General features: G+C 57.6%; 1 protein-coding gene across 1 annotated transcript; it reads right to left on the bottom strand.

Moving 5' to 3' along the window:
* Positions 1-12: 12 nt before the first annotated feature.
* LOC123353697 (tRNA (guanine(26)-N(2))-dimethyltransferase-like) lies at positions 13-9,767 on the bottom strand. The gene is made up of 17 exons (XM_044995039.1): positions 9,669-9,767; positions 7,655-8,039; positions 7,107-7,162; positions 6,326-6,456; positions 5,481-5,668; positions 4,751-4,866; positions 4,295-4,407; positions 3,601-3,749; positions 3,363-3,446; positions 2,948-3,017; positions 2,731-2,865; positions 2,530-2,615; positions 2,059-2,167; positions 1,743-1,819; positions 1,051-1,170; positions 328-442; positions 13-206 (listed from the first exon to the last, which is right to left on the bottom strand). Exons 2-17 carry the CDS (start codon positions 8,017-8,019, stop codon positions 123-125), a joined length of 1,998 nt encoding a protein of 665 aa, XP_044850974.1. The 5' UTR covers positions 8,020-8,039; positions 9,669-9,767; the 3' UTR covers positions 13-122.
* Positions 9,768-11,730: the final 1,963 nt, after the last annotated feature.

Genomic DNA, 11,730 nt, shown 5'->3' with positions numbered 1-11,730 from the left:
CACGGAGGCTCGGGGGGGGGGGGGGAACACGACGATGACAGTCAGTCTTAAAACAAAACGCTTGCGCCTTCGCCGAACTAAAAAATAAAGCCCCGTAGCCTCTGTTCCTGCCCGGGGCCGGGCTACTGGGGGGGGCTCTCGGTCTTCACAGCCTCTGGGGCCGTTTCAGGGGAGGGACAGCACGTCTCAGCCCCCGCGCCGCTCCCCTAGCGGAGAGAGAGAAGCTAGAGTCAGGGTTAGGGGTTATTACAGCTGCACAGGGGCCAGGGGCTGCCACGCCTCTGATCCCCCCACCCCCGATTCACAACCACCCCGGCCAGTCCTCACCTCCTTGAGCCTCTTGCAGGGGATGTTTTTCAAGTGGCTCCTGTCCTCCAATCGCTCCTTCCGCTTGTTCTGATGCAGCTTCCTCTTGTCCTGCAGGGAGGTGGAAATGCCCCCCCTGGAAAGGCAGGAGGGGGCTGGGTGAGGACGGCTGCTGAGCTCAGCCCAGCAGCTTTTCACCCCCAGGGTTAGCTTCAGCTTCAGCCCCAGCAGTGGAGTTTGCTCAGCTACAGGCAGGAGGGACAGCAGCTGCCTCTGGGGTGGAGCACGGCAGCTGTATAACAACAGGCCCTGAGGAGCCTTCACATAGCCAGAGGGGCTGGAGGCTTTAAAGAGACCCAATGGAAGCAGGAGAGGGCTACCAGCCTGGCTGGGTAGTAGCCGCACAGGGGTGGCACCTTGCTCTGATCCGGATCCAGAGTCGTCCTGGCCTGGAGTTGGATTCAAGGTAGAACAGCAGCCCCTGGCGTTCACTCCTCCCCACCAGGCGTCCCTGCAGCTGTCACAGCTGGTGCCTTCCTGTCAAAGATGCACTTTGCACACCAGTCAAGTCTCCAACCAGCCCCAGGGAGGTAGATCGGGTCAGTCCTAGCTCCACTTTACAGCGGGGGAAACTGAGGCAGGGAGCCAGGAAGTAACTAGCCCACTCACCCAGGAATAGAACCCAGGATTCCTGCATCTGAGCACACGCACACACCCCTCCCGCTCAGTCCTGGCCCCCCTTACCCTGCCTTAGCCCTGGCCTTGGGGCCCCAGTACGCTTCGGGATTCTCCTGGAATCGCTTCAGACCCTGCTTCCTGGATTTGGGGTTGGCGTCCTCGCGGATGGTGAAGGAGGCCTGCAGCCTGGGGCAGGGAGGAGAGGGAGACAGGCGGCTGAGTGCTTTGCAGGGGGTGCAGCAGCCTGGGGGGCGGGGAGAGTGGATCAGCCCCATGGGCCCATCTAGCCTGGGATTCCTCACCCACCACCCCCTGGCTCAGGCCAGAGGGCCCCGTCTCCCAGCTGCGCAACACACCTGCTGGAATAATCTGTCCCGGGAAAAGTTCCTCCTTAATCCACCTTAGCCAGCTGCATTGCCCTGCAGCAGGGCTGGGCGGTCCCCCCAGACCCTCTGCACTACAGGGGCAGGGTCCTGGAGAGGCTATACCAGCCCCCCATCCCTCCCCGCCTCTTCCCCAGTGATCTCACGGAAGGTCAGTATCACTGTTTTACAAATGGGGAAACTGAGGCACGGTGGGACATGACCCACCCACACTGAAGGCCAGTGGCAGAGCCAGGCCTAGAACCCAGGGGTCTCACGTGCTGGTCCAGCGTTCTCCCCCCTAGGCCACGCCGCCTCCCCGCTGCCTCCCACCAGCAGCAAAGATGGCAGCGCGCCAGGTGCCGGCCTGATTCCCGTGGAAGCCCCAGGCCGTACGTGGGCTCCACGGAGAGGATGTGGAAGGCTGGGCTGGTGTCGGAGAGTCGCTCTCTCTTCACGGGATGGAGTCTCTCCTGGGGAGAGAGATCAGGTCATTTTGTTCCTTGACTTCGACTCCCCGCAGCCCTGGACTCCCTCCGCACGCAGCTCAGCCCGTGCCCCTCAATCCTGAGCCCAACAGGTAGGACCCCCCCACCCCCTGCCTCCCCCCGCTACCGTCACCAGCCTCACAGCCAGCCAGGGGTCCCCATTAGCTGTGACCTGATTGGGGCTGGGGGGATGAGGAACGCTAAGCCCCCCCCCCCCAACTCACCCAGCATCTCATGATGTCCCAGAGGACGGAGGGCGGCGCATCCGTCTTGATGGCGTTCTTGCAGGCGTGGGAGAGCGACACGCGGTAGCCGGCGTGGAGGAGGGCGGATCTGGAACCGGAGGGGAGCCCTCAGGCCACGCTGCCTGCAGGCCCCGGGGCTCTCCGAGGTGGGGGCAGCAGCTCTCCCCAGCACCCCCTAGTGGTGAGTGGAGGGGGGGCGCTCTTCCCCCGGGGGGGGAATGTGCTGCTTCCAGCCCCAGCCTCACTCCTGGCCTTACAGGCAGCGTGTCCTGGTGGAGGGGGGGCCCCGTCTGGCTCTCTGCCTCCCCTCTCCTGGGGGCGGGTCCCTTCCCGGCTCTGTGCCTCATTTCCCCGCCCACTCCAGGGGGGTTTAGAGCAGATGGGGCAGGGGCGGGGGCTGGGCCGGCTCTGCCCGGCGCCTGCGGGCGGGTCCCGTAACGCCCCGAGTACCTGAACTGCAGCAGGGAGGGCGTGTTGCAGTGGATGGTGCTGCTCAGGCAGTCGAGGGTGTAGTACAGCGGGACGTCGCTCAGCTCCTGGCCACAGGGGAACACGGTGGCTCAGCACAGGCCCTGCCCAGAGGTCCCACCCTCCCAGTTGTTCCCCAACTCAGACCCAAAAGCCAACCCGATTCCCCAGCAGGGCCCTCACCTCGGTCACCATGCTGAGCACCCCCTGGATCCGATCCTGTGTCCCGAACCGGCCCGGGTTGCTCCCCAAGGCCGACAGGACCCTCTGGACAAAGGCTGGGTCGTGGAGGGGCTCCGCCCACATGGGGCCACCCAGCTGGGGGAGAGAACGGCCGGTGAGGGCGGCGTGCCCGGCCGTACGGGACTGGGGTGCACTGGGGGGGGAGCGGGGGGCTCACCTGGTGCCGCTGGTGGCAGTGCTCACAGGAGGGGCCCACTGGGGGGCCTGAGGCAGCCGAGTATTTAAAACTGAATCAATCAGAACAGTGATTAGAGATCTAATGCGGTACAGCCCCTCCCCCAGCTGCGCCCCTCCATCCCAGCCCCCCTCCAACCCCCCCTTTCCTAACCTGAGATCTCGTCCAGCTCCACCCCCCCAGCTCTCCCAGGCCAGGCCTCCCTCCAGCTGGGGACCCCCCTCTCCACTCTCCCCAGCCATTCTGCATCTCCGTAGGGACAGCCCAGCCCAGCCCCGGACCCTCCCATCCAGGGGGCACCAGCTCCGAGGACAGGTCCCCTCCTGCTGCTCTCCGGGGCCAGGAATCGGAGTCAGCCCCTGTCCCGGGCTGAGGTGGAGAACCCAGAGCCCCCTACTTGCTCCCGTGGCTGGTCATCTTGCCGAGTCTCTGGAAGTGGTGCGTCCCGCAGCCCACACAGTTATACACCAGGGCCTGTTTGCTGCAGAGACAGGAGGCGATGCAGTGAACAGCAAGCAGTGGGGATGCCAGCAGGGGGCGCCGCAGGGCTGGGGCAGCGCCTGGCCTCTCCAGCAGGGGGCGCTGTGGAGAGCAGGGTGGGCTTCTTGGCCGGCAGCCCAGGATGAAACGCTCACCTGGCAGAGGCTTTCACTGTGGCCTGGCCGGTGAAGACCCGCACGAAGACCCGGATGTAGAAGTCGGCGCTGACCGACAGGAGCGGCACGATGTAGCGCTGGTAGCAGTTCGCCCGCAGGTCCAGGCTGTGCAAGATGATCCGCAGGGCCTGCGCGTGGAAACGGGGTCTCGAACAGGCGCTGCGGAGCCGGCCTCAAGGAGCGGCCCGTGAGGCAGGAGCGCTGGGGGGCGGCCCGGGGGCCACACTCCCCTTCCAATACTGGGCTGGATTCCCCCGCCCAGCTCTGCTGGGACGCGAGTGCGCCAGGTCTCAGCCCAGCCCGAGCAGGACCAGTAGGGCCCCAGGGCTAAATGGGCCAGCGGTTCTCAAACTGAGCTCAGCGAGTCACGTCTGGGGCCGCCGGCCCCACTGATCAACTCCTCGCCCTCCCTCCCAGCCCCTCCTGCACACTGCGGAACAGCTGTTCGACAGCAGGGTGCTGTTTGGGGGAGGGGGAGGGCCTTGGGGGAAGGGGTGGAGTGGGGGTTGCTCACCCCTGGAGAAAATTAGAAACCAGCTTGGCGGGTCCATGAAAAATTTTAAATCAAACTGAGGGTCCTCAGGTTGCTACGGTTTGAGAACCACTGCTCTAGGGGGCAGGCAGGTGGATGGGGCGGGGCATGGAGACAGAAGCCCTCCCCCCCCCCACTCACCATCTCGTGGCAGAACTTGCCCTTGATGGACATGGCTCCGTACTTGCTGTAACACGTCTCCCCGCTGTTCCCAGCCATCACCGCCATGTCGGTGCAGGTCACACACAGCAGGCCTGCAAGGGGGACATCCCGGGGGCGGTCAGTGGAGGATTCTTCCCCCAGCCACTGGCCTCACCTGCTCCAGGATTGGAAAACCCAGCCTAGGTGGGTCTCTGCCCAGAGTTCAGAGCCTGGGACAGCCGCTGGGGGCCTCGCTTCAGAGGTGGAGGAGGGAAGTGACCTGCCCCCGGGCCAGATCGAACCAGGAGTGCGGATTCCTGGCCACCCTGCTCTAGCCCACCAGATCCTACATCCAAGGCATCCGTGGAAGCTTGCAAATGTGGTAAGTCACTGCTGTGAGGAAGCTCGCAGCACCAGCAGCCCTGGTGCTGCCCCCTCCCCCCCCGCCCCACTCACCTCCTTCACTCACTGCCTGCACGGCGGCGTCCAGGAAGGTGGCAGGGCTGCCGTACGGGTCCAGGTCGATGATGTCGAACGGATGCTTCTCCGCCTTCTGCTGATACATCAGCATCCTGCAGGCGGGACGGGGACAGACGCTGAGTGGGGGGGTCCCGAGTGCAGAGGCCTTCAGGGCCAGTTCACAGCTTAGGATATCTGAGGTCTCTTATCCACCAAGCAGAACTGGCCAAGCCCCCACCCACGCAGCCCCTCTCCCAGACCCTGCACTGGAGACCCCCCCCCCAGAGGGCACAGTCTCCCTGGCTTGTTATTTATTAGGTGTATTCTGGTGGCATCACAGTGCCCAGTTGTGGCCCAGGGCCCCCCGACATTGCGCAGAGACAGAACCCAAAGACAATCCCTGCCCCAAACAGCTTCCCACCCACCTCTGTGCCAACAGTCAGCGATCGGGGTGGCTGGAGGCCTGTCCCGCGAACCCGCCCACCGCATGAGACACAGGAGTCGCTACCTGCTAACCAGCCACTTGGGGATTTCGCCAGATCCCATCACCAGAGCTAACTTAGTCCCGTTCTCCCCCCCAAAATCCTCCAGGTACAAGGCCATTCACCCTCCTGCTTCTGAGCCAGCTGGATTGGGAAGCTCAGGCCAACCCGGTGGTCAGCTGAGAACAGCCCGCTCAGTGCACATGCCGCCAGTGGCCCATCCCTCCCCCCCCCCCCCGCTTTACCTGGCATCGGCCAAGCTCGACGTCACCAGGTGCCCGACTCCATTGAACTGGACGTTCCTCGCCATGAGCTCGACGGCTTTGGAGGAGAAATCGTTGGCCACCACGGCCTGGAGGCCAGGCACCTCCTTGGCAAAGCGGATGGAGCGGAGCCCCGAGGCGGCCAAAGCCTCCAAGATCCGCACTCCTTCCTGCGCAGGGTGGGGAAGGGACCACATCTCAGCGATCGGTGGGGAAACGAACCCAGGGCCTCTGGATCCAACAGCACAAGCCCCTGATGCCCGAGCTACAAGCCCAGGTCTGTTAGCTACGGCTGAAGCAGGCTCATCCACCTCTGGCCACGGCCCAGCCATCACGTGGGTTACAGGCTTCAGCGCATTGGAGACTCCTGCCCAGACACTGATGCCAGGAGCCCAGTGGTCAGCTCTGGATTAGGAAGTTTCTCCATCTGTCTGAATGCCAAACTCCAATTCCCGTGCCAGGTTAGCGAGACCCTGCGCACCCACCGAGCTGGAGGGGCGAGCGCAGACCTGCCCAGAGCTTGCTCGCACCAAGACAGGCTTTGCAGTGCCGTGGGTGAAGGCAGCATAAATGGGGAGAGGGTTCGGCTCCTCCCTAAGAACTGGGGGGGGGGGGGATGGTCAAGGGAGAATCTTCCCTCCCCACACCCTGCTTCAAACCCAGAGGGTGTGGGAGGGCCACAGCTGGGGTGGAGCGATTTAGGGGAACCTACCCATCCTACCCAAAGAGGGATCGGCTGGTCTCTCTGGCCCATGAACTCTGAGGCAGGGACTGTTTCTCACTCCGGGCAGTGCCTGGCGTGACGGTAGCGCTAGGTTTATAAGCACCTTGCACACGTCTCCCACTGCCGCCGTCTGCGCTGCCCCCTCCCCGTCGGGCGCTGGTTCCGGCCCAGCCTCCTCCCCTTCGGAAAGATCCACAACCACTTTCTCGACCTTCTCCTCTCCTGGGACGGCAACTGCAAGAGACAGAGCGGGTGGTGGGGGCGGATGCGAGGGTGTCAGCCATCCCTCCCTTCCCACTCCAGCACCGCAACAGATCTGGGTGTTAAGGGGACTGGGCAGCGTCTCTGGGTTCAGACCTCAGTGGGCAAAGAGGCCTTGCAGTTTGGGGTGGGAGGACGGGATGCCCCTCTGTGCAGGGGGCCCTCCCAGGCTGAGGAGCTAACAGGAAGGCCCTGAACCATCCCTGTTCCCAGCCTCTGGCCACGCCCCGATCTGCCCGCTATGCCAAAGCGTCCGGTACTCCGGCTAGTCCCTGCATCCCAGGGGCGATAGGGAACAGTGTGTAAGAGCAGCCTAGCTTCAGCTTTGGGCTAAGGAGGAGCCCAAACTAGGGAGAGCACAGAAGCAGCTTAAAATTCCCACCCGCAAGCAGCACGGAAAGGGAATAACTGAGAATCAGAGCCGAGCCCCTGGCATTCCCTTGGCCTGATGCACTGGGCTTAAGGCGGGAGTCTCGGGGCGGGACAGCAGGCCAGAGGGTCACAGTGGTCCCGACTGGCTTTGAAAGCTAGGGTGCTAGTGAGGGTCGGACTAATTTAACCATCCTGCTCACTGCATTGGGGCAGGGGATGTTCTTGAGAGACAGACAGACATTTCCACTTACTCTGAATCCCCTTGGCCGAAAGCTGAAGGCGAATGAATTCCGTGATCACGGCGCACCTGAGGCAGAAGGTCAGAGAGAGAGAGACACACACACACACACAGAGGCCTTAGTGCCCATTAAGGCTCAGATCTAGGCCATGTTCCCCGATGGACTCATGCTTCTGCACAGTTTTTCCAAGCAATTCTCTCTATTGTCTTGTTAGCCCTGATTTGAAAAGTAACTGGATTTGGGGGGACCCTGATTGGAGACACATTAAGCCCCCCCCCCCCCCCCAGCGAGTGCTTGGCACTAGAGAGGGATGGTCTAATAGGAGAGGAACGATGGTGTTCTGGAGCCCTAGGTTCAATTCTGTGCTCTGCCACATACTGCCTGTATGAACCTGGGCCAATCACTTAGCCTCTGTGTCTCGGTTTCCCCATCTGTACAATGGGATAATAGCCCTGCCCAGCCTCACTGGAGGGTTGCAAAGTGCTCATCTATTACCGTGATGGGGGCCAGATAAGTACCTAAGACAGACAGCTCCAGGCCCCCCTCTTAGTTGTACTTACGTCAGGTCTCGGTTAAACTCTTGCACGGGGTTGTAGAACACTTCGTTGGCACTGGGGAAGATGATCTTCGCTTTCCCCTCCGTGATCACGGTCTCCCCAGTTTTCACGGGGTCAGCGCAGCTCCCAGCATCCACCGCTAGATCAGATGTAGGCGGCCGCTCCTCACGCTGCTCTGGATGGGAGCCATTGGCTTCCTGCGGGCATTCCCCCTCCATGTCCTTGGAAGGATAGAGCTTCCTGGCTGGCAGATCTTCGGGTGGTGGGAATCTCCGGCCCCTTCCAGCCAGCTGATTTGTTACAGTTCTGCCCGGCTGCAGGATGCAGCGTCTCATAAACCAAGCCAGTAGAGTGAACTTAGCCTTCATCAGAACATCTTGTGTCACAGCTGTCCCCAGAATACAAGAGAGAAACAGTCCCTGAAGGATCCCCAAATACTTTATAAACTACGGTCTTACTACAGTTTGTATTGTGGTAGTGCACTGGGCACTGTATGTTATTAAGTGTATTTCAGTAACACCTAAGAGTCAAAGGCCACGGCCTCACTGCGTTCAGCCCCAGAACAAAGACAGCCCTTGCCCCAAAGTGCCTGCAACCTAGATACAAGAAGAGGTAACAGATGGCTATAGACAGGGAGCACAAGGAAATTATATCAGCAAGCGTAATGGGCAGCGGTCTCTGTACATCAGCCATTGCCATGTTTTTTGTAGCCCTCACGGCATAGGAGGAATCTGAATTAGGACAACAAAGTGGCTTTGCCAATGAGCAGGCAAACGCTACTTCTGTAGCTCTCATTCCCGTCGTACCCAAGCACTGCACAATCTTTAATGTCTTTCTACTCACAACCACTGTGAGGGAAGGAAGTGCTATTACCTGCATTTTGTGGAAAAACTGCTCTAGTTAAATTGCTGCAACAATCTGGTGTGGATGCAGCCCTACCCCATAAGGGTTTTTAGATCAGCAGAGCTTGTTTTGGTAAATTTACCAGCACATCTATATACTACTATAACCACAGCCGCAATAAGGTGTGGCAATGATCTAACTACATACGTAGAAAAAAAATCAGTGCAAAACCTGTGTCTAGACAAACCCTTAGATCATAAGCTCTGTAGGACAGGGTATCTTTGTGTCCATACAGTGCCTCACGCAACAGGACCCTGCTCCATGGCTCAGACTCTTAGGTGTTATTGCAATACAACAGCACTGTCAGCCCCACGCACCTAAAAATTAGTCATCACAATGAAAAAAAGTCACAAGGTTGCCTTAAAGTCATCAGATTTCTTTTAAATAACAGAGCTCTTTTTATTTGATTTCTCACATGGGTGCCATGGGGGATCACTTCTTCAAGCTTTTCACCACAAGCTCAAGGACTAGGGTTGTCACCAGTCTAGGTTTCCCCCAGGATCATCCCTTTTTTGTGTGGTAATTTCCCCAGATTAAACAGTTCAGATACCACAGGGTGGGTTGTGGGTTTTTGGGGGGTACCTCAGAGGTAGCAACCCTAATAGAGGGTGGATAGTTATTTTTCTTAAAAAAAACAAAAAAACCAAAACACCTTGAGATTCTAATGTAGTCACATGAGACAAGGAGCTGAGGTTTTCAGGCCGGGGGGGGGGGCAGACAAGCCACCAGGTGTCATGAGATTTACAATGACACTGCAAGACGTCCCCACGTTCCCCCTCAGCCTGACGTTTTCTGGGAGCCAGCTCAAACTGCTTGAAGGACCGGGGGGCGGGGACCCCTCAATCCCTCAAAATTCACGTGGCGGGAGGAATGGGAGGGTGACTCAGTTTAAGGAGCCGATACCAGGTTTTGAGACTCACGCAGGATAACTCAGAGGATGAGGAGGAAAGGGGAGAATAATCCCCAATTCCCCCAGGCTGAGGATTTGAGAGCTGAAATTTGAGGTAACTCCCCACCCACAAAGCTAAATTTATCCTGAGTCCACGCAGCCCTCCCTTGGGCGAGGGGCAGAGTATCCCCTTCCCCTAATTAACACCCCCCAGGCTTCCCTCACCCAGAAAGCGCAGCAAGCTCAGCCTTCCCTCCACGCCTTCCAGGAGCAGCTACATGGGCGGCGCCATATTGTATCCTGCGGGGAGCGATCAGGTGACCCCGATCCGGCCAATGGGAGGTGCCATGTACAGGGCGGCTAGAGGGACAAATAGCTTGGCGGCTGTGACCAAAACGCGACCGGAAAATCTATCCCATTGAGAAGGGGGGCAGCGGAGCTAGGGACTGGGTTAAAGAGGAGCCCTGCCGGGTCGGGGGCGTGTCCCTCTTTTGAGGATCACTGTCAGGCTGCTCCCCCTTTAATGTGGCTGCATCATGACTGCAACCCAGGCAGCCTGACGATAAAAACCACCATGGCACAACACAGGGAACGGCGTGAGACATCCATCCAGTACCCCGCAAAATGCAGCCATGTCAAGAAAGCCACATGGCAACAGGGGTGCAAAACATGCCGCTTTGTGGACTGAGCTATGGTTCCCCACCCCCAGCCCCATCGGGATCCAGCAGACTCCCTGAGGACTGCACATATCCTGAGAGGTGGAGATCCGTAGCTGGCCCTATCCTCTCCCCTGGAGCAGAGGGGCTCAGTGGGTATAGATCTGTATTCCCATTCCCTAGTCCTCTGCACAGGCCTGGTGGGGGTGGGGAGGGGACAATGTCTGTAACCCATCCCAGCTTATCTCCCCATGAGGCTCAAGAATCCCCCTGAGAGCTCTCAGCAGCCTCCCAGGAAGGGGTGAGGATGCTGAAAATTAAGCTGATTCCCCATCCCCATTCCTCCAGGGTCCCCAGGTGCATGCCAGGCCTGCAGACTCCACAGCTAGACAAGGCCTATTGGCCATCCTAGTCCTTCCCCACATATGGCTACTCAACTGTCTGTCTCTTCCTCCTGGCCGGGCTTGATTGGGGTGTGTGGGGCCAGAACCCCAGATATTAACATGACCCTCAAAATACAGAGAGGATCGAAATGCCATCTCAGCAACCCAGATCTGAACACCCTGAAAATGTGGGGTGCTCCCAGCAGAACCAGAGCTATAAAAGGGGCCGGGCTCCAGACCCCGCTGGAAAATCCAATCCCTCTCCAAAAAGACCCACCACCACACCCAACTCCTCCTGACAATCAGGGATGCACCTGGTAGGATCAGGGCCATAAGGGAACATGGGTGAGGAATAATCCAGACACCATCTGGAAAATCCAGACCCGCACCCCCTCCAATTTGGAGGGAACGGTCTCCTTATCTTCCTTCCTCCCCTTAAGATTTCAAAGGAGTAATTTCTGGAGCCAAATATGGGGAAAATTTTCCCTAATTCAACCACCCCAATTTTTTTTTCTAAGGGGGCAGTTCTGGGTCCAAAATTTGGGGAAACCTCCTAATCTGCCTCCAGAAATTATGGTTTCAAGGGTTAACTCTCCACCCCCTACAGATTTGTGTGATTTGTGTTTTTTGGGGTGAGTTCTGGATCCAAAATTGGAGGAAACTTCTGCCAATCCAAACCCCAAATTTTATTTTTTGGGGGGTCAATTCTCCTTCTAATCCACTCCTCCCATAACAATCCCCCCCAACTTTTTTTTTGTAAGATGCATTTTGCTTCTGGATCCAAACTTCCTAAGCATGGTACCTGCCTCTTCTATATATATGTTGAGTCTGACCCTCCTGTTTCATAGGATTTATCTGCACCAAACTTTATATATTTCTCTGTTTAAATTTGTATATAATTATACTATATTGACTTTTTACACATATATGTTTATGATAGATCATTACTTTATATATATTAGTTTATACAAATTATATATATATATATATATATATATATATATATAAAGTTAATGCCAGGATATTAAATTTTGCATGCATATATAAATATGGAGGGAATAAGTTTAGTGCAGAGAAATTATATATGTACAATAGAATCATGATTCTATTATTCTTATCTATATATACACATGATTTTTCTGCTCTTAACTTTATCTGTATATTGCTGTATTAAAATTATATAATCATAATAATCATATTATGACTTTATATATATGTTTAGCACTAGGACACTGAATTTAGTATAAT

The sequence above is a fragment of the Mauremys mutica genome, chromosome 20 (assembly GCF_020497125.1).
Source record: "Mauremys mutica isolate MM-2020 ecotype Southern chromosome 20, ASM2049712v1, whole genome shotgun sequence".
Taxonomy (NCBI): domain Eukaryota; kingdom Metazoa; phylum Chordata; order Testudines; family Geoemydidae; genus Mauremys; species Mauremys mutica.
Note: the sequence above shows the minus strand (reverse complement) of the source record. Positions and strands in the feature narration are given on the sequence as shown.

What these genes read in the sequence shown, in the direction of transcription:
- LOC123353697 (XM_044995039.1), bottom strand. Translation starts at nt 8,019, where the DNA reads ATGAAGGCTAAGTTCACTCTACTGGCTTGGTTTATGAGACGCTGCATC. An exon ending in TCGAGCTTGGCCGATGCCAG is followed by an intron (nt 4,867 to 5,480) that starts GTAAAGCGGGGG and finishes TCCCGCCTGCAG; the next exon opens with GATGCTGATGTATCAGCAGA. An exon ending in AAGGCCAGGGCTAAGGCAGG is followed by an intron (nt 443 to 1,050) that starts GTAAGGGGGGCC and finishes CTGCCTTTCCAG; the next exon opens with GGGGGGCATTTCCACCTCCC.